Raw genomic sequence first — 27,447 nt, 5'->3', positions numbered from 1 at the left:
CAGATTCAGCATTGAGAAGATTCAAACCAATCGGAACGGGCATAAGGGTACATCTCAGCAAAAGCTACTTTAAATCTGACCCAACCAGTCGCCATGGAAATGTAATGGAGCAGATTATGGGTATAAAACCACAAAGTGTATAAATTAAAATTTCTCTTCATCTTAGCATCCATGTTCTTCACCTTCTGGATCACTCTCATTGTTACTTTTCCAACTCTTTGCCTCTCCTTCCATCCCATTCTATTCACAGTTGTTTATTCTGGTTTATTGGTTTTTACACTTTCATATTAAGCTCCCTCACTTTACCTGGAATTCTTCATTCTTGTATTCAAAAGTCTTCCATTTCACTCAGCTTTCACCTTCCACTGACATTTTCATTCTTACATATTTTGCATTTTAATGCAAGCCACTGAGACATTGCTTTCAGTAAGTGAATGCTACAAACATTGAAGTACTGTAGTTCTTTTTCTGAATGCCAGAAATAGCATTTTAGAATTATCATAACAAATCTGTAAGTCAGATGGCACAATTGGCCTGTCTGCCCTTCTGTATTTAATTATGATTTCCAGTAATTACACTTTCCATTTTAGTATTAAGATTCAGGAACAGATAAGAAATATATTTTGTTAGCACTAAGTTTTTTTTACAGCAGGTCGCAAAGCTGCATGCCATAACGTCCATATGCACCAGTCTTAATTAAAAACCAAAAGTAGTACAGATCAAGTATTGTAGTTAAATATGTTTACAATGCTGGAATCTAATCATAAGGTACTGTAGTAGGCAAAAATACATATCAATGTCAGCAGGAATTTTGGCACCTTTGGTTTCAGTTTCCATTGTTCCTAAGCATAGGCATTAAAAAATATTTTGGTATAAACAAAATGTAGAGCTATTTTTGGCTACTCACAGCTCTGAATACTTAAATTGCAGGTTATCGACAATGTCAATATAGTTAGCTGGACTTAGCCAGGGTAACACCAGTAGCAACAGAGCCTTCATTGTCAAAGGATCTGCGATGAAGTGCTGCTCTGTTAGAGTTAAGGGACACACATTTAAATCCATCTGCATCACAAGTCACTTCCTGCTTTATGGCTCAATTGTGATTTCAGTCCAAAGACTGGCATGCCAACTTAAATCTCTTGAAACTAAGCTGCACTGAACATTATTGAAATATAAGAAGATTACTGAATCTGATCTTCAAATGGTTGACTGGAAGCAATGTCCTTTCAAAGATACCAAAATACTTTGGGACAGCAAACAGGTGAGGCACTGGCAGTGCTCTCGAGCTTACAGTTTATTTTTAATTAATCATTATTAAACAAAGAATAAAAAAGGTACTGCTCTTCATAAACATTTCCTATTGTCTGAATCCCTGTCTGTTGTACCAAAGATTAAGATTAACATCTCTACAACAGATGGGAGAAGGTCACTGGAGGTTAAAATGAATAAAGTGAATGAGTCACCAAAAATAAAATTTTACAGAAACTGGAAACCTGAAGCAGAAACTGAAAATAGTGTTCGGACAGCATTTTTGTGGAGAGAGAAACAAAGTCAACATTTTACTAAATGACACTTCATCATAACTCATCTGTTGATTCAGTTGGTAGTGTAGTCAAACCTGTATCAAAAGGATGCATGTTCAAGTTTCAGTCTAAAGACTTCAACAAAAAATTTAGAGAGATTCCAGGACAGTAAAGAGTGCTACAGTTACCGAGGAACTAAGTTTTATAGATTTGTTAAACACTGCTTCTATCTAAATTTTCACTGGTATCCTGACTACCATTCCTTTATCAACATGACTAAAGCAAATTATATTATCATCTTTAATATTACCACCACTTGATGGACTTGTTAAACATACATTAGCTATCACGTTTCCAAAGTGTTTAGAGTTGTACTGTTGAAGTGACAAACAGCACAAAGAGGCCCTTCAGCCCATCGGGTGCATGTGGATCATCAACTACCCATTTACAGTTGTGGACTTAATCCCATTTTTTTATTTTCCACACATTCTCAATTCCCCCCAACTTCTACCACTCACCTCAGTACTAGAGGCAACAATATTCTATTAACTTGCCAGCTTGCATGTCTTTGGGATGCAGGAAAAAAAGTCAAGTTGTCACAGGAAAATCTGTGAAAACTCTAAACGGACAGCCCCTTAATGTCTGGATTGAGCCTGGATCTCTCATCCTGTGAGGTAGCAGTTCCACTGTGCTGCAGTGAGTGTTAGGCAATTCTGGGTGTCAAGAGGGTATAAAAAAATCTTTATGAAACCAAATGGTTTCTTCTTTCCATCAGGTACCCTCAGTATGCTAAGTTTGCAAATAATTGCTTTCTAGTATCCAATTCCATTTTTGAACGTTAACAAGTTATATTAAGTTAGAAGATGCCTTACCCAGTCAGGATCCTGTCTCAAACCAAAATCTACACCAATTTTAAGGAAACATATTAAACCGTTTTTGCAGCTATCTTTTTCCACACTGTGTATTGTGTGTTTGGCTGTTCAAGCAATCATGTGAATGGCTTAAATAACATGAAAGCTTTAGGACTTTCTAAAATTAAAACAAACAAGGCTAGTTGTTTTTTTAAAGTAAAAACAAAAACTCTACCATTTTCCCTACTAGGACACTAATTAAAGTCTTCTTATAAAATTCCATTGTGTAGTACTTTGCACAGTTAAGCTGCTTATTTGAAATGATTAATGACTCCCTTAAAATAGTCTATGAAGGAATGTTCTTCAAATGTGTTAACAATTGCTGTGTGAAGAGGAAATTAAACCCTGGATAGTAATAAGTAATCAAAAATATCCCTTCTATAATCTAACCTTTGAAACTTGGCGTCTAATGTCTGATGATTGACCCACAAACCAGAACATTATAAAGATTTGAAGAGCAGACTCGACCGGCCAAATGGCCTAATTCTGATCCTATATCTTATGGTCTCATTTGTAAAGATTTACCCACTTTCTCACTAAAATTCAAATTATGTCTATGAATTTTGAGGCTACCATTTATATCAGAGTTGGGTTTAGCAAATTACTTGGTACATTCTGTGAAGCTAAGCCCAGCTCCAATGCCATATTTAAGTTTGCTGATGACACCATGGTCACTGGCTGAATCAAAGGTGGTGATGAATCAGCATATAGGAGAGAAATTGAAAACCTGGCTGAGTTGTGCCACAGCAACAACCTCTTACGCTATGTCAACAAGACCAAGGAGTTGAATATTGACTTCAAGAGGAGGATAATGGAGTTCCAGGAGCCTGTCCACATTGGGGTATCAGAGGAGAAGAGGGTCAGCAACCTTAAACTCTTCATTATTATTTCAGAGGACCTGTCCTGGACCTTTCTTAGAAGTTTGTGAAAATTCAGCGTATCTAAAACTTTGACAAATTTCCATAAATGTGTGGTGAAGAGCATATCGACAGGTTGCATCTTGGCCTGGTATGGAAACATCAATGCCCCTTGAATGAAACTACAAAAAGTAATGGATAGGGCCCAGCCCATCATGGGTAAAGCCCTCCCCACCACTGAGCATTCCTACATGGAGTGCTGTCACAAGAAAGCAGCATGCATCATTAAGGACCCTCACCAGCCATGCCATGACACCATCAGGAAGAAGGTAGAGGAGTCTTAGGACTCACAGCACCACGTTCAGGAAGAGTTATTACCCCTCAACCGTCAGGCTCTTGAACGAGAGGGGATAACATCACTTGGCTTCACTTGCACCATCACTGAAATGCTCCCACAACTTAGGATTCACTTTCAAGGACTCTTCATCTCATGTTCTTGATGTTTGTTGCTTACTTATTTATTATTATTGTTCCTTTTTTTCTTTTTGCATTTGCACAGTTTGTCTACCATCCTGTTGGAAGTGATCTTTAATTAATTCTATTCTGGTTCTTGGATTTGCAGAGCATGCCTGCAGGAAAACAAATCTCAGGGTTGTATATGGTGACATATGTAACATTCAGAAAAACTCACCAAGTTTCTTGGTTTTAAGATTTCCACTGAATGCACAAAGTTATCACAGGAAATACAAAGAAATAAAATGTGGAATAAAAACACCCTTTAATGTTTGATATAAGAAACAGGAGCAAGAGCAGGCAAGTTAACCCAAGCCTGCTGCACCAGAGAGAAGTCGAAAATAATCTCAATTTCTGCAGTTGTGGAAGAACAGCTGCTATTAATAAGAAAAAAACAGACAGGTCTTTGATTTAAAATCAAAGAGATAAATATTGTCATTTTCAAAGCTGTATGTGTTGATGAGAAAAATGAATTAATCTTTCTATGATGGAACACAGGTTAGTTTGGCCACGATACACAATGGGTTAAAAGTCAAATCAATTCGTCAACAACGTAAATGCACTAATACACGAATGGCCCTTTAGGAATTTAACAGTTATTTAAATATTACAGAAAACTTTAAGATAAGTCATAATAAATTTCTGACTTTGCATTAATATATTGTGAATGGAAGTGATCATTTTGTTCAAGCAAAAACATTTCTGGGAGATAAAATCCAACAAAGGAATCATTTCATTGTGAATTTGCATCATTATTTTTCTCTCCATGTCCAAGTGTACTTACCTGCGACGTAGATGAATTTCAAGGTCACACCGCTGCAAGAGTTCAGTGCAATGTTCCTTAAATGGGCAGAAAACCATTGCTTTATCCAACAGTTTATGCACCAGCAGGCTCGACTTCTTGCACACCATCAGGCACAAGGGCTTACGATCCATGGGACAGAAATCTTGGGCAAGTAGGAAGTTAGTAAGGCACAAAGTGCAGTAGGTATGGCCACATGGCGTATCCATTGGCTCCACCAAAGGCTGCAGGCAAATGTCACACATGAGGTCATCATCTATATCATCTCGATAATTATATGAATGATTTTCTTGAGGCAGGTGTGATTGTCCACAGCAAGTACAAAGGCTCGGCTCAGGAAGATTCATTTCGACTGCGGGATTATGTTGGTTTACAGTCCAGGTCCATCAACATTCAGTGAAAACAAATTCCAAATGAATATTTAGCCTTTTGTAGATTACAAATTTTCAGGACAAATTTCACAACTGAAAGAAAACAGATGTAGATATTAAAACAAGGTAAGTTCTCTTTTAACTGGATAGAAACTTAAATATTATGAAATTAAATGTTGCTAAGAAGCACAGTACTCTACTTATCAAAGAGATTTCCCGTTAGCAGCCTGAAATAGCCCAGGTAACATATTCAAAGCCATTGCATCGATTTGCCGGAGACAAAAGTGTCTCAAAATTCTGTTGCAGCCCAAATCATTTAGTATTACAACTCCCACAAAACGCGGAGCACATTATCTACGCCAAAAGAGTTATGTAGAATCAGGTTTGCAGTTATCATCAGTAGGTAATGTTTAGTCATAATACCATCTGGAAGTCAGTTGATTTATGTCTCAGAAAATAAGGAGAAGACTATATTGAGAGAGTGTGAGAATAGTAGTAAATTTAATGAAGGGAAGTGGTGCTGGTAAGTGTGTTGCAGCTACTGATCAGAGGCAGTTCGGAAGTCAAGACTGAGGCATAAAACTTTGTGGTTACTTACTGAATGTTACAAGAACAAAGTAAAAGAAGTTGTGGTTGTCTCAGTTGTGGTAAGCAATTATATAAAATTATAAACAAGCATAGGAAAGTTAAACTACAAGGAAAATACAAGATGACAGTTCTACACCCTAAACCAGCAGGTGTGGTAAGGCAGGAGGTGGGAAGGAAGGGAGCAAGAAGAATCGAAAGTGCTAACACTTGAAATAAGAAACCTTTTGGTGATCAGCTGAGAGCTAGCCCACAGAGTGGTAACTTGTTAGAAATTGGTAAATTGCTTCATTATTGTCAACTGTGTCTGAGGAACAGTGCCTACAGGTCAATTCTTTACAACAGTGCATTGAGGTAGCACACAACAAAACAATAACAGAGTGAAAAATAAAGTGTTACACCACAGAGGAAGTGCCTTGCTGGCAGACAGTAAAATGCAAGGGCACAGCAAGGTAGATTGTGAGATCAAGAGTCATTTAGTAGAAGCTGCCCATGAGCCCGCTTGACGTGCTTTCAGGCTTTTGTATCTTCTGCCTGATGGGAGGGGTGAGAAGAGAGAATGCCCTGGTGGGTGGGATCTTTGATTACGTTGGCTGCTTTACCAAGGCAATGAGAAGTACCTTGGTAATCAATCCATGGAGGGGAGGCTGGGTTCTGAGGTGTGCTGAGCTGTGTCCACAACTCTGCAGATCTTGTGGTTGCAGGCAGAGCATTTGATACATCCAGATAGGATGCTTTCTAACACATACAAAATGCTGGAGGAACTGAGCAGGCCAGGTAGCATCTATGGAAAAGAGTGAGCAGTTGACATTCATCAGGACTGGAAAGAGTGAGCAGTTGACATTCATCAGGACTGGAAAGAGTGAGCAGTTGACGTTCATCAGGACTGGAAAGAGTGAGCAGTTGACGTTCATCAGGACTGGAAAGAGTGAGCAGTTGACGTTCATCAGGACTGGAAAGAGTGAGCAGTTGACGTTCATCAGGACTGGAAAGAGTGAGCAGTTGACGTTCATCAGGACTGGAAAGAGTGAGCAGTTGACGTTCATCAGGACTGGAAAAAGTGAGCAGTTGACGTTCATCAGGACTGGAAAGAGTGAGCAGTTGACGTTCATCAGGACTGGAAAGAGTGAGCAGTTGACGTTCATCAGGACTGGAAAGAGTGAACAGTTGACGTTCATCAGGACTGGAAAGAGTGAACAGTTGACGTTCATCAGGACTGGAAAGAGTGAGCAGTTGACGTTCATCAGGACTGGAAAGAGTGAGCAGTTGACGTTCATCAGGACTGGAAAGAGTGAGCAGTTGACGTTCATCAGGACTGGAAAGAGTGAACAGTTGACGTTCATCAGGACTGGAAAGAGTGAACAGTTGACGTTCATCAGGACTGGAAAAAGTGAACAGTTGACAGTTTGGGCCAAGGCCCTTCATCAGAACATAAATCTCAATCCTGGAGTCTGAAAACTCACAGCACATAACTCCTGTACTTTAAACAAGAGTGTCCAGACTGCTTTTTACAAACTCCCGCATTCTGTTGGCACTCCCACAGCAATGAAATGGTGAACTTAGCAGCACAGGACTTGTGTAGAGTGAGCACTGGAGTAATGTGCAGTGGCTCACTGAGTGTTCCTGTTTGACAGGTTGGTTCAAGCCATGTGGCTGCACAGAACTAGGATTGAGTAGGTGAGGCATCCTGGCTGACCTGATAGGAGAGGAGTGCCTGTCTATTACCTCCCCATGGTGCTCCTCCTCCTTCCCTTTCTCCCATGGTCCAATCTCCTCTCCTGTCAGATTCTTTTTTCTCCAGCCTTTTACTTTTCCACCCATCACCTCCCAGCTTCTTACTCCATGCCCCCTCCCCCACCCAAGTGGCTTCATCGATCACTTTCTAGCTTGTACACCCTCGCCCCCCCACCTGCTTATGGCATCTTCCCCTGTCTTTTCCAGTGCTGATGAAGGCCCTTGGCCTGAAACATTGTCTGGTTATTGCTCTCCATAGATGCTGTCTGACCTGCTGAGTTACCCCTGCATTTTGCGTGTGTTACTCTGGATTTCCAGCATCTGCAGAATCTCATATTTATGAGTTGTGGGCATGCTACGTTGGTGCTAGAAGTGGGGTGACCACCTGTGGAATGCTTCCAGCACATATTTGGATTGTGATGGTCATTGACGCAAATAATGCATTTCACTGAATGTTTTGATATACATGACAAATAAAACTTATTTAATAAGAAAGAGAGTAGGCATAAGTAGGTTGCTTCCTGCTTAGTAAGATATGATGAGCAGTGTGCCTCTGGGATCAGTGTAAGGCTTCATGTTTTCACAGTTTATATAAATGGCTTGGATGAAGACAGCAATAAAGTTGCTAGATAAGTAGATTGTGAAGATAATATAAGGAGTCTTTAAGGTAAGTATTCAAGGATCTGACAATTAGTGTACGTCAGAAAATGTGAAATTGTCCATTTTAGCTGGAACAATTTAAAAAAGGCACATTATTTAAATGAGGGAATGCAGGAACCTGAAAGAGGAATCAGGATGTTCTTGTAAATGGCTCACAAGAGTGCAATGTAGCAAATCATTATGAAAGCTTGCTTAATAACATTTTAATTGCTGAGTGAACTGAACACAATAACAGGTCATGTTTCAGATATTTAGGGCAATATTTTAAACTCACTTGAAGGGACCTGATGAAGGGTCTCAGCCTGAAATGTCAACTGTACTCTTTTCCATAGATGCTGCCTGGCCTGCTGTTTCTCCAGTATTTTGTGTGTTTTGCTAAGATCTTCTGGGATTTGATGGAGTGGGTTGGAGAGAAATTGTTTTCTCTTGTAGGAAAATCTAGTGCTAAAGGACAATGTTTAAAAATAAGGGGTTGCTCATTTAAGACTGAGGTAATTCCTTGCAAGAGTTTAAATTTTCGAAATTCTGTTCTTCAAATTGCCGCAGAAGCCACGTTTCAATATTTTTAAAAAAGTAAATAGATGTAAGGAGGTGAAGTTACCATGGTAGGAGGGAATGCAGAGACAAAGTTATAGTCAGATTAGCCATGATTTTATTGAATGGCAAAGTGGGTTCTGAATTCACAAGATTTTTTTTTAAACTTACAGTACAGCAGGAGCCTTTCAGCCCATCAAATCCATACTAGCTCCTAGCAGACAAATCACATAATTCCTATTTCTCTGCAACCCTGTAACCTAGTCTCCTTCATGCCCATAAATTCCCCCTTTTGATTTCTTTGCCACCCAACTATACCATAGGCTATCTTTGAACACAGAAGCTTTTTGGATGTAGGAGGAATTTGGAGCTCCTGGAGGAAAACCATGAGGTCACAGGGAAAATATGCAAACTCCATATGAACAGCCCCGGGTCATGATGAAACACAGTATGCTGGAGCTGCGAGATGCAGTGGGCTTTGAATCATTCTAAACATCAAAGTTGTAGATTTGCTGGATGAAAATCAGATGAAAGACAAAAGGGTAAAAAAAAATCAAAGAAAGAAACAGTTTCACCTTCAAGTTATATTGAGTTATATAACATTGCCTTTCTGTCTGACAGTACAGTTCCCTAGACCGGTTGGTGTAGGCAGCTTATTAATATGGCAGAATGGGTGGTGCAGTTATGTCATCATTACTTATGTGCCAAATGAAAAATGCAAAATAATGGAACTGAGGAAGAGGGGAAAAAAAACAATCTATTTCAACAATTACATGATTCATTGCTCTGTGAGTTGCTACAAACAAACTCCATGGTGGAAATACACTAGGTTTGTTCAAAATTCAATTCCAAGAGGATCTGACCGCATGATTCATATCAGATAACGCCCAGAAATATTTTATCTTAATCCATTTTTCTGAACTGACGGTTGCACGTAAAACTGGATCTTGCTTTCATGTAGGTTGTTATACTCCTCCCTATAAAAGCAAATGTCTGGATCTGTCTCAACCTGTAGAGGTGAAACTATGCTGTTTTTCCACTGAGAGCTTCCCACTTACAGGAGATGAAACTTACCCATCATTTAACCCATCATGAAATAGCAGAATCTCAATGTAAAATGACAGAATCATATTACCGGTATATACAAAACACAAAACCTTTCTCATGCAAATCTCTAAACAAGTTTCATATTGTAAATTGTTGATACGATTTAGTAAGCCAAAACTGATTTCAAGAAAAAAACCTTACTACAATAACACTCAGATTAAGATGTATTTTTGCTGAAATTAACTGTGTTCCTTTTAAAATACTGTGAAAGAAAAATCTCTGAAAAAGATGACTGCACTGATCCTCATAACAAATTTAGTAAAGTTCCAAACTGAAAATTGTCAAGTTAGTATTGTAAGAGTTAATAATTGTATAAGAAACTGACTGGCTCTGTGGTCGGCACATATTTAAACTCGAGTCAGAAGACTGCTAATTCAAGTAAATTACCGGGTACTTTCTAGGTGAGACTAAACTTCTGTTCTATGATCACCTACTTCCAACTAGGCAACAATGTGTGACTTCCTCTAAGTCAGTTGTGTGCAGCAGAAACCTAAATCGAGAATTTGGTTACCTTTAGACTCAGCTATTGCAAAGCCTACCAACAAGCACGCCAATTATCGACCTCCATAAATACAAAACCTTGATTCTTTAACTCTAACACCACATGACTGGTATCCAAATTCCTAAGGCCTAAAATTCTTCATAAAAATTCCCTCCTCGATCCTGCTTTAAGCCACTTAGTTAAAATCTACCTCTTTGATCATTTTTATGGTTTGCAATACCCTGGCAAAGCACCTCAGAAAAATTTGCCATACAAAAAAGCTTCAAGTGATTGTATTCTCCAAACCTCTGATGTCATCTTCTGCATTCTCTTATCCGAGTCAGAAGTCCTTGGTCAATTCAGTTCCGTAAAGCAAACCACAAGGTACCAATATCAATTCTGAAGGAGCATTGCACTGTCCAGAGCCCCATCAGTCTTCTCACATGAATGAAAACCAGGGGAATCTGTCTTTCTATCTGTCACCCCACATCATTATAAAAATAAGCTGGAAATAATAATGTTGCTGTTCTTTGGATCTTGTGAAGCTGTCATATTTCAAAAGTTACAATAGTGACGCACTCCAATGGTGCTTTTCTTCATTTGGGACAAACTCAAGTCACAAAACAAATTGCATAAATCCAAATTATTTTTAAATTATTGATCAGATTTGTCAATCTTAAGGTAACTTTTGCATGAAACTATGTAAACATTGTTGTATTTATGTACTTGTGAATAATCATGTCTTTTCCCCCTATTCTGTTTTGTACTGGATTGGCAGATTTAAATCTGATTCTTTCCGTTTCTAAATAAGAGCAAATTACCGGTAATTAAAAGTGCACTGGTCAGTGAAGCCGATTTGTTACTATTGGGAACTCGCACAGTGAAACTTGACAGAACACTCAGGTTAAAGGGATTAATGCTCAAAGATACAGATTAAATTCAATTGGAAATTATTTTATTAATATTTCACTACAAACAAGTGAAAGCTTTTAAAATGTCAGCAACATGCTCCCACACGATCGGCAACATTAAATAGCATAAAGGTGAAGGTTGATTGCCATAACTTACCTGAACATGATGTCAAAGACAAGTTTGACCAATTAAGCTGTTTATTATTTATTATTTTCCACTCCAAGTTGAAAGCGCACAGCACATAACAGACCAACCACACCGAGTGCCTTCGATAAAAAATACGTCATCAAATCAAGACATAGAATTTGTTCAGATATAATTGTAGGCACTGAAATCCTCTTGAACTCTGGCCACAGCTTTATATCAAGTATTCACTTCACATATTCCTATAAAGTTTCCACGCAGTGGCAAGAGAATTATACTTGTTTAAGGTCCACCTTTTACACAGCAAAATGTCTGTTCTGCACTTCAGAAGTCACAAGGAAATGCAATATCATGTTATTTGCATACAATGCCACATTCCTACAAACCCACACTAGTCAAGCAGCTCTTCCTACTTTTCAAGCTGCTAATACAGTTTCCCAAAGAGTTTTTCTTCCCTATTAACACATTCACATACCTGCATTCTAAATTCCTTCCACGGGCAAGAATACCCAGATCCATCTATAGCATAGGGCTCTGTAATCTTTGTTCATTGTGTTTCTGTAAAAGCAGATAACCTTACAGTTCTCACAGAACACCACATCTGCCAACTTTATCTCCACCTTTTTTTAAAGTTTATCTATCATCAGTTGCAACCTCTTTGTGCTCTCCTTATGACTCACTCTCCCACAGTCTCCACATTACCAGCAAAGCTGGCTATGCACACCCCTTTTCTTTGTCTGAGTCGTTAATACAGATTAAATAGCGAAGGCTCCAACACCAATGCCTGTGGCACCCTACAAGTTACAGCTTGTAAACCTAGAAATGACTCATTTATTCCAGTTAAAAGAAAGAAATCTCCTATCCCTACCAATATATTACTCCTAATGTCATGAGATGTGGCTGACATTCAGACTCTTTTGACAGCTGGTCAGCATGTGGTGTGGCTCAACTGGCTGACAAAGGACATCAGGCATGGTGATGGCTATAATTGCTATTGAGGCATTGCATCTTGCTAATCAGGAACTAGTTTTTGGGACCAAGTTGCCACTCTAAGAGAGAAGGGCTAGTAACAGAGAGCCATCAAGTCAAACTGCACAGAACTGCCTCATTGATTACTTGGATAAAGGTAGGGACTACAGAGAGAATGTGCAAAGCATCCATAGCAACATAGCACAGGGTTTCAATGACTTGGAGAAATGGGTTCTAATTCACTGGGCTTACAAACCAGGACTCGGGGAGGGGAGCTGTTCAATTGTGAAAGGTTTCATTTGAATCACGTTGGGATCAATGGCACATAGGCATGACTTCAGCCTAACTGGAGTGGGAAGATGAAGGAAAATGATAGTGACACTAGGTAGAGAAGAGGTTAATGACAATCAAAGCAAGACAGGAAGAGACAAAATATAAGCTGAAGCATGCAGTGAAAAATCAAATCAAATATAATTAAATATTGTAAAGGGTCAAAGCTCAATATAAAGCACAGAGCATTTGTAACGAGAGATATTAATGAGCTTGTTTTAACAGTTATTAAGAGGGTAATTTTCAGACTGAAACAAGGTAATTAATGTTCTTGATCCTCAGTTATTGTCTATCTTTCACACTTGGAGTATTGTATTCAGCTCTGGTTGCCTAATTTTAGGAAAGATGTGGAGCATTAGAGAGAATACAGAGAAGATTTCCTTGGATTGGGCCTGGATTAGAGAGTATGTTTTATGAGGAGAGGTTGAGCGAGCTGGGCCTGATAGTGGTGTACAAGATGATAAGAGGCATTGATAGAGTGAAGAGAATTTGGCTTTTCCTCCAGGGCAGAAACAACTCATACATGAGGGCATAATTTTAAGGTGATAGGAAGAAAGATACAGAGGATGTCAGAAGTAGGTTTTATTTTACACAGAGTGGTGGGAGTGTAGAACACACTGCTAGAGGTGGTGGGAGAAGCAGAAATATTAGGGACATTTAAGAGATTCTTAGATAAGCACATGGATGAAAGCAAAATGGAGGGCTATGCAGGAGGGAAGCATTAGATTAATCTTGGAGTGATTAAAAGGATGGCACAGCATCATGGGCTAAAGGGCCTGTGCTGTACTCTTCTATGTTCTATATACTGTGTTATGACCCCAGCCCCCTCCTTTGTGAGAATCGCAAGAGCCCTAGTGAAGGGGGGGTCAATGACCCAAGAGAAGAGAAAGATACGTGTGGTGTCCCTCGTTTCACGGCGAGGCAAAAGCTGGCGACTGTGGTCATTGTCTCGTGGAGACACCTTTGTGAATTGGGAACTGTACTACATGTATACCCTCAGGGCAACGTGGGTGGAGAGATGGAGAGAGATTGCATCATCCCAACCTGATTGACATCTGAGACCCCGTGAGTTCAGATAAAAGAGGGGTTGTAAAGACGGCCCCCCAGACGCACCAGAAGACACGCTAGAAATCCTGTGACAGCGTTTAATAGCGACAGCCGGTGGGGGGGTTCATGTGCGTCTTTTCCTTGCCTGGGATTGGCGACCTCACCACGGAAAAACGGCTTAGCTACAGGAGAGGCCACAAGTGAGCGGCCATTCCCCAACGAGACTCCGACGGATCGAACTCATAAAGGTTGGAAAAACCTGCCGGGTAACTGTTCCCTACAATCTCTATCTCTCTCTCTCTAACAAAGTGCACCACCGCGACACCCCAAAAGACGGCAGCTGGTGGAACTGCAGTGACTGCAAGAGACTTTTAGATATACAGCGGACAATATATACATTACCCCTAGACAACGATAGAGCTTATTTCTTATTGATTATTACTATACCTGCGCTTTAGATTGAGTATTGACGACGTATGTTATCTGAATGTTTGTATTAACCTTACTTTCGTGCCCCTTTATAAATAAAAACGTTTAAAAATGGTACCATCAGACTTCAGCGGACCTTTCTATCTTTGCTGGTAAGTAACCCAGTTACGGGGATACGTAACAACTGTAAATTGAATATCTGGAAGAGGAGTAGAGTGCAAACTATCCAAACCCAAGAGCATACAATAATAAGGATATTCGGAGTCTGTAACAGGATACAAGTAGGTCTGGCTATAACAGGGAAATGTGATGTCATGCATTTCAGTAGGAGGAATTAAAGATCTATTGTCTGAGTGGAGAGAGGGCAAATGATTAAAGTATAAACAGATCTTAGCATTGTTGTGCATGAAGTACAAAAAATTAATGTGGGTATTGCAAATAATTAAGAAGGTAAATGCTCATTGGCCTTTATTGCTAAGATGTTCACCTTTGTAAACGGATCTACAGGGTACTCCATCTTCCAGACACTGCCTTCAGCTCTTGTCAATAAGGATGCATATGTCACAGCGCAACTTCAATGTCATAATATCTAAAAAACTCAACAAACTCTTGGATCTTGGCCTTTGGAATTACACGTCGGCCACTGGTTTCTGCATATTCTGACTGGCAGATCTCAGTCAGTTAGAGTTGCTCACAATATTTCACTTACCCTGACCCTCAGGATTTCCCCAGGATCACATGCTCACTTCCATACTCTGCCCCATGTATACCCCGAGAATGGTCGAATTCAGTGCCAGTTTGAGTTTGCTGATGACATCACTGTTATAGGCCAGATCAACAAGGACAGGAAAGATATCACAAACCTTGTGTTCTGGTGTTAGAATGAAAGCCTAATCCTTAACATCAGCAAGTGAAGGAGCGGGAGATTGACCAAAGGAAGCAGAAGGTGGTGGTGGTTGAACACTAAGCTCATCAATGGAGTGGTTGCAGAGATGGTTGATAGCTTCAAGTTCCTATGCATCCTTATCATCAGAAAACTCAATTGGGCTCTCCATACTGATGTAATCAAGAAAGCACATCAGCGTATGCACTTTCTTAGGTGGCTCAGAAGGTTCAGCTAGTCCACAACAATTCTCTCAGACTTCTACAGATACGCTCTTGAAGTTATCCTGATGGGTTGACTTTGGCCTGGTATGGCAACTGTTCTAACCTGCAGAGAGTGGTAAACACATCCCAGTCCATCACAAGCTCACCATAACCTTCCTGAAAGATTGAATCAGAAAGACTAAAAGCATTGTCAAAGATACCTCCACTCTAGCCATTCCCTTTTCTCTCTTCTACCTTTTAGGAAAAGATGCTAGAGCTTGGAAGCCCAGACAATCTGACAGAAGAACAGTTTATCAGATTCTGAATCTTAATAGTCCATAAGACCTCGAAGTAGAATTAGGCTATTCAGCCCATCGAGTCTACTCTGCCATTCTATCATGACCCGGATCCCACTCAAACTCATTCACCTGCCTTCTCACCATATCCTTTGATGCTCTGACCAATCACGAAACTTCCACTTTAAATGTACCCACGGACTTGGCCTCCACCACAGTCTGTGGTAGAGCATTCTACAGATTCACTACTCTCTGGCTTAAAAAAAAATTCCTCCTTACCTCTGCTCTTAAAGGTTACACCTCAATTTTGAGGCTGTGCCCTCTAGTTCTGGCTACCCACACCACAGGAAACATCCTCTCCACATCCACCTTATCTAGTCCTTTCAACATTTGGCAGGTTTCAATGGGATGCCCCCTGCTTTCTTCTAAATTCCAGTGAGTACAGGGCCAAAGCCTCTAAACAGTCCTCATATGTTAACCCCTTCATTCCCAGAACCATCCTCATGAACCTCCTCTGGATTCTCTCCAAAGACAGCACATTCTTTCTGAGATACAGGGCCCAAATCTGTTGACAATACTCCAAGTGCAGCCTGACTAGTGTCTTATAAAGGCTCAGCATTATCTCCTTGCTTTTATAGTCTATTCTCTTTGAAATAAATGCCTTCTTTATCAGAAACTCAACCTGTAAATTAACCTTCTGGGTCTTACATGAGGACCCCTAGGTCCCTCTGCACCTCTGATGTTTGAATTTTCTCTCCATTTAGATAATAGTCTGCACTATTGTTCCTTTTACCAAAATACATTAAAATACATTTCCCAACACTGTATTCCATCTGTCACTTTTTTTGCCCATTCTGCCAATTTGTCTAAGTCCTGCTGCAATTGCATTGCTTCCTCAGCACTACCTACCCCTCCACCTATCTTCGTATCATCTGCAAACTTTGCTACAAAACCACCAATTCATAGACAAACAATGTGAAAAGTAGTGGTCCCAAAGCTAACCACTGAGGAACACCACTAGTCACTGGCAGCCAAGCAGAAAAGGCCTCTTTTATTCCCACTTGCTGCCTCCTGTCAGCCGTTCCTCTACCCATGCCAGCATCTTTCCAGAAACAATTACCTCTTTCACATCCCCTTGCCAGCTCCGCTGCCATGTTTTCGAAACTTTCATTGTACAGTAACTCTTCCATTGTTGTCTCTTTGTTACAAACGCAGAAAATCTGCGGATACAGGTGTGAGGAGGCTGGCTGGAAGGTGATAGGTGAAGCCAAGTACGTGGGAATGATGAAGGGCTGGAGAGGAAAGAATCTGACAGGAGGGGAGGGTGAACACTAGGAAAAAGGTAAGGGGGAGGGAACCCAGGTGGAAGTAAAAGGCAGGTGAGAAGTAGTAAAAGGTCAGAGTGGGGAATAAAGGGCAGGTAATTTTTGTCCCCTTATTATTTCTTTTCACACTATGTCAAGTCAAGTCCCTTTTTTTTGTCATTTGACCATAAGTGCTGGTACGGTACACAGTAAAAACGAGATGTTTTTCAGGACCATGGTGCTACATGAAACAGTACAAAAACTACACCGGACTACGTGAAAACAACACAGAACTGACTAGACTACAGACCTACCCAGGACTGCATAAAGTGCACAAAATAGTGCAGGCATTACAATACATAATAGACAAGACAATAGGCACAGTAGAGGGCAGTAAATTGGTGTCAGGCCAGGCTCTGGGTATTGTGCAGTCTGATAGCTTGGGGGAAGAAACTGTTACGTAGTCTGGTCATGAGAGCCTGCACCAGTCCGTTAGCCGCTGCACATCCTCTCTGTAAGCTGACTCGTCGTTCTTGCTGATGAGACCCAGTTTGCGGGGCTCTACTTTGTTGCATTAGCTCTCTTTTGCTATCCAGGTATTTGTTGTTTAGCATGGTACAGTATATCTACGTGTACTATTGTATTCTTGTGTTCATCTATACTGTTTATGATGTGTGCTTCATACGATCCAGAAATTTCATTGCACCTTGGTGAACATGGCAACAAAACTAATCTGAAACCACGTTATTCCAAGGGGAGGGAGTTTAAAAGCAGGGACACGTTGCGACATTTACACAGGGTAATTGTGAGATTACACCTGGGGTGCTGTGCACTGTTTTCAAAAATTTTAGTTGAGAGATAAATCACAGCAGCAGGCCCTTCTGGCCCATAAGCCCCTGCCGTCCAATCACACCCACGTGCCCAATTAACCTACTAACCCGTGCGTCTTTGGAATGTGGAAGCACTCAGAGGAAACCCAAGTGGCCACGGGGAGAAAAAACTCCGTAGTGACAGTGGTGGGAATTGAACCCCGCTCCTTGGCATTGGAAGCTGTTCAGAAGACAGTCACTAGGCTACTGAAGGGGATGAGTGGGTTGCCTGGCATTCCATATAATTCGGTTAAATGAGGGGGCATCTCACCAAAAGATACAAGATCCAAAGGGAGCACGATGCTGCAGGGCTGGGCTTTGAACAAGGATGCACTTTTATAAGAAAAAGCAGCATTTGAAACTGAGGGGTGCCTGGAAGTTTTCCTTGCAGAGAGTGATGAATCTTTGAAATCCTCCATTCCAGACTGTTATGAAGCCTGGATCACTTAAGGAGAATGAGATACATTTTTGAAAGATGAAGAAAATGAGTGGAATGTAGAATGGCTCAGAGATGGCAATGAGGTCAGTGATAGATCAGCCACGGTCACAATAAATGGTGGGACAGGTCTGAGGGGCTAAGAACTTCTCCTGCCTATATTTTGTTGTGTTCTTGAGTTACGGGCCTGAAGAGCTACAAATTAAGGGAGCATATATCACTGACTTAATTTCACCTGCACAATTTCCTTTCCAAGGAAAAGCAACACAGCTGGTATCTTTTTCCTAAACTGGCTTGTAACAGAAGGAGAGGATAATGACTGGGGAGTCTTTTTATCACTAGAAAGCTGTTATGAGTGTGGCTCCAAAGGGCTCAGTGATGTGTCATTTGCTTTGGCCAATATATCTAAACACAGGAATCATGATAAGCAAGTTTGCCAACACATTGAAATTTTTCTGTTTGGTTTCCACTAGAACTGCCGGAAGACTTAAATGGTCTGTTGAACACAAAACTAACAAATAGGATTTAATCCACAGAATTGCAAGATAATGCTGTTGGAGAGGTGCAAGAGGGCTGGGGAATATATATACCACAAGTGATTCTGCAGATGGTGGAAATTTTAAGCAACGCACAAAATGCTGGAGGAACTCAGCAAGTCAGGCAGCATCCAAGGAGGGGAATAAATAGCTGAAATTTCAGGCTAAGACCCTTCAGGTCTGGAAAGGAAGGGGACAGAAGACAGAATAAGTGGGGGGGTGGGAAGAGAGGAAGGAGTATAAATTGGCACATGACAGTGAGACCAGGTTAGGGCTGTGAAGCTGAGTGGGGTAGGGGGAACAGAGGGAAGAATCTGTGAGGGGATTGGTGTAAGGTAAATGGCTGAAGGAGAATTCGCACAGGAGAGGATCATGTAAGGGAAGGAGGGGGAAACACTGTGGAGGAACAAAGGGACCTTTGAAAGCATATCCACAAAATTTATACTGGTCAATGAGGTGAACTGGGCAGCACAGAGGTTTTTTTAAAACCTATAAACCATGGTTTTTGGCTCCTGAGGCAAGTTGGATGCCAGGAATGTGTTCTTCAAAACAGAGAAATTTGATACTTAATATAAATGTATGAGAGGCTGAAATGAATAGGAAGGATTTATTTCCCTTGGCAAAATGCTCAAAAAGGAGTCAATAAATTTGAAAGGAAATCAAGACATTTGCAGAGGAATTTGGATTGGGAGGGGATATATCCAATTGTCATGGTCCAACTGTAGCTCAGTTTTCCATAATGTGAACCACATTATCTGTGCCTGTGTCAAGACATGCTAGCTCAAAATAAAATAATTGACCCAAATTCTGAGAGCACCAAATATTATCCATCTCAGAGAATTGGTAGTGAACTGTGACCTCATAAGACTGCATTACTGTAGTGCATCTGTTACCTGTACACCCTTGGAAATGAATTGCCACATATCCCATTTGTCACTTATCTACACACATGATCAACATACTGGTACTTCTGAAGTTTCCTGAAGAGCTGCTTGGAAACAATCATGTACAGAGCAAAACAAGCTGAAGTGTATGTCAGACTGAACTGGCAAAGATGGATGGGACACAGAGGGGAATGGTAGACAGGAGCTGGGAGGAAACAGATCAGGGAACTAGGGAGGTTTGAGACTATGGATAGGAATCCCCAATTTAAGCGACAAGGGAAGGCCATAAACAGATTTGTTTAACTGACCATGGAACTTTTAGGTGGAGATTTAAATGATAATGGAGTCAATTAAAAATATAGGAGCCTGTTCTTCAGCAAGTTACAAGAGTGATGTGCAATTTGTCAGCTGTCTTCAGTTTGGGCATCATTCTGTTTGCCTGTGTTCTTGATGACTGTTTTGTTACTAAGCAATGGCCAGAAAAGGGTTACTAACTTTATTGGAGCAACTAAAATCCAAATTAAAATGTGCAGAGTGACATTAATATTAACCCTTGAATGTAATAGATTGCAAGTTCCAAACTAAAGGCAGTCACCAGAGAGGTTTCTTATTCCACTTCTTCAGCCAGTCGGGCAGATTACCCCAATACAAAATATTTGCAAACCTGAAAGGGAACATTCACCCCCTTGGCCACTGCAGTAAAAGAAAACAAAAGATTCAGAGAAAAAGACATCTGCCATAAACAAAACTTTTAAAAGTGCAGATGTTGGAAATCTGAAAAAAAATTGCTGGAAAATCTCAGGTAAGCTTCTATGCAAAGAAAAATAATTCAGATTTCAGTTTCAAGATGCCTCAGAAGTGAGAAAGATAAAACAAAGTTATTCTAGGAAGCAAAGGAGAGGGAATGCAATAGGTGGAACAAAAAGTATACCTGCAATAGGTGAAATAAAATAAGTAACGTAGCTATTAAGGGACACTTAGAAGCTCCATTGTCTATGTAATGTTTTGTATGTTCAGCTTGCTATCATTGTGAAATCTTGCTAATATTGCACAGTCTGGCTTGTTCTTATACACCCAGCAGGTAAACATACATGAAAGGGATACAATAAAGAGGAATAGCAAGCAAAAATTACCAGAAACAGAAAGAGCAGAAAGCGGTTTGAAGTTGGAGAATTCATTACTGAGTTCTGCATGTCTGCCTGCTTGTGGAATATGTAGACAAGTCTTTGTTAGTCTTGTTGGAGCTCAGACCACCAGCTCTTTGTTAGATCAATGACCCTTTCTGTACTAATGCCTCTGAAATCTCTCGCTTCTACACCATAGTGACAAAGCACTTGACCACATTCAATCTTGCACCCCTTGTTCTACCCTTCTCCTTGTGCATAGATCAAGAGTCTGCCTGTCCTTTTCTACCCCATCATTCTCCACACTCAACAGGTTATCTGTCACAATTTCTGCCAGCTACAGATTCCACCACCTGTAACATTTTCCTTTCAGCACTTTCACAAGAAATAAATCACTTTGCCCTTGCCCAATGCATTGGTTCATACATGTTGACTGGTACTTTCTCATCCATAAGGAATGTATTACTAGTTCCTTTTACTTAGAACATAGAAAACCTACAGGTCCTTCAGCCCACAAAACTGTGCTGAACATGTCCTTACCTTAGAAATTACCTAGGGTTGCCCATAGCCCTCTATTTTTCTGAGCTCCATGTACCCGTCCAGGAGTCTCTTAAAAGACTATTGTATCAGCCTCCACCATTGTCACGGGCAGCCCATTTCACACATTCACCACTCTGCATAAAAAAAAAAACTTACCCCTGCATCTTCTCTGTACCTACTTCCAAGCACTTTAAAACTATGCCCTCTTGTGTTGGCCATTTCAGCAGTGGGAAAAAGCCTATGACTATCCACGATCAATGCCTCTCATCATCTTATACACATCTATCAGGTCACTTATCCTCCATCGCTCCAAGGAGCAAAGGCAGAGTTCACTCAACCTACTCTCATAAGGCATGCTCCCCAATCCAGGCAACATCCTTGTAAATTTCCTCTGTACCTTATCTATGGTTTCCACGTCCTTCCTATAGTGAGGCGACCAGAATTGAGCTCAGTACTCCAAGTGGGGTCTGACCAGGGTCCTATATAGCTGCAACATTACCTCGTCTCCTAAATTCAATCCCGCAGTTAATGAAGGCCAAGGCCCTGTATACTTTCTAACCAGAGTCAACCTGTGCAGCTGCTTTGAGTATCCTATGGAGTTAGACCCCAAGATCCCTCTGATCCTCCACATTGCAAAACAGTCTTGCCATTAATACTATATTCTGCCATCATATTTGACCTACCAAAATGAACCACCTCACACTTATCTGGGTTGAACTCCATCTGCCACTTCTCAGCCCAGTTTTGCATCCTATCAATGTCCCGCTGTAATGTCTAACAACCCTCCACACTATCCACAACACCCCCAACCTTTGTATCATGAGCAAATTTATTAACCCATCCCTCCACTTCTTCATCCAGATCACTTATAAAATTCACAAAGAGCAGGGGTCCCAGAATAGATCCCTGAGGCACTCCACTGGTCACTGATCTCCATGCAGAATATAACCTGTCTACAACCACTCTTTGCTTTCTGTGGGCAAGCCAGTTCAGGATCCACAAAGCAATGTCCTTCCCCTTGGATCCCATGTCTTCTTACTTACTCAATAAGCCTTGCATGGGGTACCTTGTCAAATGCCTTGCTGAAATTTATATACACTATTTCTACTGCTCTACTTATTAACTTATAATTTACTTATCATTTAATTATTTTTGGTCTTATTTTGCTATATTTCTACTCTATTCTTGGTTGGTGCAACTGTAATGAAACCCAATTTCCCTCAGGATCAATAAAGTATGTCTGTCTATCTTCAATGTTTTTATCCTCAAAAAGTTCAATCAGGCTCGTATGAAATTACCTGCCTTTGCCAAAGCTATGCCGACTATTCCTAATCATATTATGCCTCTCCAACTATTCACAGACCCTGCCTCTCAGGATCTTCTCCATCAACTTACCAACCACTGAAGTAAGACTCACTGATCTGATTTCCTGGGCTATCTCTGCTCTATTTCTTGAATAATGGAACATCCGCAACCCTCCAATCCTCCAGAACCTCTCCCGTTCCCATTGATGATGCAAAGATCATTGCCGGAGGCTCAGCAATCTCCTCCCTCACTTCCCACAGTACCCTTGGGTACATCTCGTTCAGTCTTGGTGACTTACCCAACTTGATTTTTTCAAAAATCTCCTGCACATTCTTTCTTAATATCTACATGCTCAAGCTTTTCAGTCTGCTATAAATCATCCCTACAATTGCCAAGGTCCTTTTCCATATTTATTAAGTACCTATGCTATCTCCTGTGGTTCCATACACACTGTCACATTTGATTGGTCCTATTCTCTCACTTCTCATCCTCTTGCTCTTCACACACTTGTAGAATGCCTTGGGGTTTTCCTGAATCTTGTCCACAAAGGCCTTCTCATGGCCTTTTCTGCCTCTGATTTCTTTAAGCTCCTTCCTGCTAGCCTTATAACCTTTGAGGTCTCTATTATTACCTAGATTTTTGAATCTTTAATTATCTAGTTCTTTGTCCACCATCTAGTGATTCAAACAATCATCCCAGGTAAAGCAGCGATTCACTCACACTTGGAGCCACAGTATTGAGAGGCTCTTCAAACCATTTAATTGCATTTGGCCCATATTCCTCAAACATTCCTATTCATGTCCCTGCCCAAATGAATCTTAAAAGTCAAGATTGTATCCAGCTTTACCACTTCCTCTGGGAGCTTATTCCATTGTATCCACAATCTTCTGTGGGAAGAAATTTGCCCCTTGTTTCTTTTACATCCTTCCTTACTTTAAATCCATACCCTCGAGTTTTGACTCTCCTGGAGAAATGAGCTATTCACTGTGGTCATTCTCTCTGCTTCCCTCTCTGATCAGGCAGAAGCAACAAAAACATTAAATCTTCTATTAGCAGGCTCAAGAACTTCTATCCTAATGTTATAAGACTATTGAATGATCAGATGGATGTTTGACTTTACAATATATCTTGTTATTTTCTTGTTTACTTTATTGCTTACCTGCACTGCATTTTAGACCATAACACCATAAAATATAGGAGCAGGCTTGTGCCATTTGGCTCATTGAGTCTACTACACCATTTCCCTCTCAGCCCCAATCTCCTGCCTTCCTCCCATATCCCTTCATACCCTGATCATTCAAGAATCTATCAACCTCTGCCTTAAATATACATAAAGACTTGGCCCGTAGCATTGAATTACACAGGTTCACCACTCTGGCAGAAGAAATTCCTCCTCACCTCCATTGTAAAAGCTTCTATTCTGAACTTGTGTCCTCTGGTCTTAGACTCCTCCATCAGCAACATCCTCTCCACATCCACTTCCTGGAGGGCTTTCAGCATTCAATAGGTTTCATTGAGGTCTCCCTTCATTCTTTGGAATTCCAGTGAAGACAGAGCCATCAAACACTTCTCACATCACAAGCATTTCAATCCCAGAATTATTTGTGAACCTCCTTTGAACCCTTGCCAATGTCCACACATCCTTCCTTATACAAGGGGCCCAGAACTGCTCACAATACTCCAAATGAGGCCTCACCAATGCTTTAAAAGGTCTCATCACATCCTCACTTTTATACTCTAGTCCTCTCAAAAGCAATGCTAACATTGCATTTGCTTTATTCCCTACATACTCAACCTACAAATTGACCTTTAAAGAACCCTGTTCAAGGACTCCTAATTCCCATTGCACCTCAGATTTTTGAATTTTCTCTCTATCTAGAAAGTAGTCTACCCTTTTATTTGTTTTACCAAACTGCATGACCACACACATCCCAACACTGCATTCCATCTACCACTTTGCCCATTCTCATAATTTAAGCCTTTCTGTAGTCTCTCTATTTCCCCACCATCTATCAGCATATCACCCATAAACTGGGCCACAAAGCCATTAATTCTATCATCAAAGTCATATATATATATATATAACATAAAAGTGATACTAACAGACTCCTGTAGACCAGCACTAGTCATGCAGTCAACCAGAAAAGGCTCCCTTTATTCCCACTCTTTGCCTCCCAGCAATCAGCCAATGCTCTATCTATGCTAGAATCTTTCTTGTAATACCATGGGCTCTAAACTTCTTGAAGTGTATCAGGTGTAACACCTTGTCAAAGGCCTTCTGAAAATCCAAGTACACAACACCCACCAATTCTCCTTTATCTATCCTGCTTACTTCTTCAAAGAATTCCAACAGATGTTACACAAGAATGGCAGTGGACAAACCCAAGTGCAGAACACAGGCACAGAGTCAGGAGGCATTATTGACATAACAAGCATGGAAATGGAATCTGTCTCCAGGAGCAATGCTAGACTTAGAACTGGCAGTCCTGAGAGCCATAAAACAAGGTTACTCACACCAGAGTTGACCAATGAACTGGCAGCTCCTTGGTTTCCAGGGTTTTTATCCTGCAGTTACTGATGGGAAGCAGGTGTGTGTAATTTGCTGAATTGGGAACAATTGGAAATCAGACAAGGGGGTTAGGGCCCAATTAAAGAAGTAATGGGGAATTGCCAGATGGGACTATGACAACAGATTTGTCAGGCAACATTTTCCCTTAAGGAAACCATGTGCCTCCAAGTATCCCAAAACCACAATAATTAACTCCAACATCTTATCAAACTGGCCTATAATTTCCTAAGAGTGGAGTGAGATTTGCAATTTTCCAGCCCACCAGAACCTTGCCAGAATCAATTAATTATTGAATAATCATTACTAATGCCTCCACAATCTCTTCAGCCACCTCTTTCAGATCCCTGGGGAGTATACCAACTGGTCCAGGTGACTTATCTACCTTCAGACATTTCAGTTTCCCAAGAAACTTCTCCCAAGTACAGGTGTCCCCGCCTTTACAAATGTAGAACGTTCCTATGAAACCCTTCTTAAGCCGAAATGGTGGAGAACCATTAATTTATATGGGAAAAATTTTCGTAAAAGTGAAAATTCTCTTTGTAATGTGAAAACAGGTTACTAATGTAGGTCTTTTGTAAAAATCAAGTGACGTAAAGCGAACATTCGTAAAGCAGGGGACTCCTGTAATGGCAACTTCACACACACCTCTGCCTGATGACACTCATACCACTAGTGTCTTATAGTGAGAAAACTGATGCAAAATACATATTCAGTTCATTCACCATTTCTTTCTCTCCCATTACTACCTCTCCAGCATCATTTGCCAGTGGTCCGATATTGACTCCCACCTCTCTTTTACACTTTATATATCTGAAGAAATTTTTGACATCCTCTTTAATATTATTGGCTTGCCTTTGTATTTGTATTCCTTTCCTTATGACTTTTTTAAAATTGCCTTCTGTTGGTTTTTAAAAGCTTTCCAATCCTCTAACTTCCCACCAATTTTTGCTCTATTATATGCCCTCCCTTTGGCTTTTATGTTGGCTTTGACTTCTCTTGTCAGCCACAGTTATATTATCCTGCCTTCAGAGTACTACTTCTTCTTTGGGATGCATATATTCGACACCTTTTAAATTGCTCCCAGAAATTCCAGCCATTGCTACTCTGCCATCATCCCTGCCAGTGTTCTTTTCCAATCGATTTTGGCCAGCTCCACTCATGCCTCTGTAATTCCCTTTACTCCACTCATACACCTAACTTCAGCTTCTCCTCAAATTGCAGGGTGAATCCTTTCATATTATAAAAACTGGCCCCGAGGTATTCCTTTGCCTTTAGCTCTCTAATTAATTCCAGTTCATTGCACAGCACCCAATCCAGTCCAGCTGATTCTATACTGGACTCAACCATGAGCTGCTCTAAAAAGACATCTCGTAGGCAACTTAGAATTTCCTCCTCTTGCAATACAGCACCATCTTGATTTTCCCAATCTATCTGCAGAGTGAAATCCTCCATGACTATTGTAACATGCCCTTTTGACCTGCATCTTCTAACTCCCACTGTAGCTTGTAGACCACCTCCTCACTACTGTTTGCATGTCTGTATATAACTCTCATCAGTGTTTTTTACTCTTGCAGTTCCTTAGCTGTACCCACAATGATTCAGCACCTCTTTCTAATGATTTGATTTCATTTGTTACCAACAGATCCACGTCATCTCATCTGCCTACCTGCATGTTCTTTCAACAATTGTGTGTCTTGGATGTTAAGCTCCCAGCTATAATCTTCTTTCGGCCATGATTCAGTGATGCCCACAACGTCATACATGCCAATCTGTAACTGTGCTACAAGTTCATCTACCTTATTCCGTATAACGCACCCATTCAAATATAACATCTTCAATCCTGTTTTTACCCTTTCCGATAGTGACAGCCTTTTACATTGCAACTCATCCTGTTAACTGCAATTTTTCCTTATCATCAGCCTCTCCTTGCTAGCAATCTTAGTACACACTGCCTCTGTTTGTAAACCAACTACCTCATTCTCAGCACTATCACTCCAGTTCACATCCCCCTGTCAAATTAGTCTCAACCAACCCGAACAGCTCGAGCAAAGCTCCTGCAAGGATATTGGTCGCCCTTGGGCTCAGGAGTAACCTTCCCTTTTGTACAGGTCGCAGAAGAGATCCCAGTGATCCATAAATCTAAAACTCTACCATAGGCACCAGTTCTTCAGCCATGTACTCATCTGCCAAGTCATCCTATTCTTACCCTCTCTGGCATGTGACATGGACAGCAATCCAGGAACTGCTACCCTGGAGGACCAGGTTTTCAGCTTTCTACCTAGCTCCCTAAAATACCTCTTCAGGACCTCCTCACCTTTTGTATTACAGAATGCCATTGGTGCCAATATGTACCAAGACTTCTGGTTGCTCACCCTCCCCCTTGAGAATACCGTGGACCCTGGTACCTGGGAGGCAACATACCGCCAGGGTGTCTCTATTGCGTTCACAGAATCTCGTTTCTGTTCCTCTAACTATGGAATCTCCCATCACCAATTGCAGTCCTCTTCACCTCTCTTCTCTTCTGAGCCACAGCACCAGATCTGCCAGAAACCTGGTCGCTGTGGCTCCTCCCTGCCCCCCCCCCCCCCC

The 27,447-nt window shown here is 40.9% G+C and overlaps 1 protein-coding gene across 6 annotated transcripts in view; it reads right to left on the bottom strand.

The window, feature by feature from the left end:
* lnx1 (ligand of numb-protein X 1) overlaps nt 1-27,447 on the bottom strand; it is a 158,718-nt gene that overhangs the window by 87,344 nt on the left and 43,927 nt on the right. For 4 of the 6 annotated variants that reach the window (XM_073064655.1, XM_073064660.1, XM_073064659.1 and 1 more), the window contains exon 2: nt 4,589-5,070. In XM_073064655.1, the coding sequence (XP_072920756.1) occupies nt 4,589-4,953 (365 nt within the window). In that variant the 5' untranslated portion in view covers nt 4,954-5,070. Of the gene's footprint in view, nt 1-4,588; nt 5,071-11,146; nt 11,257-11,609; nt 11,725-27,447 lie in introns of those variants that run through there. The other 2 variants (XM_073064657.1, XM_073064658.1) reach the window with 2 other exon arrangements.

Source organism: Hemitrygon akajei, chromosome 13 (genome assembly GCF_048418815.1).
Source record: "Hemitrygon akajei chromosome 13, sHemAka1.3, whole genome shotgun sequence".
NCBI lineage: Eukaryota > Metazoa > Chordata > Chondrichthyes > Myliobatiformes > Dasyatidae > Hemitrygon > Hemitrygon akajei.
The sequence above is the reverse complement of the archived record's forward strand: the minus strand, read 5'-3'. Positions and strand labels throughout refer to the sequence as shown.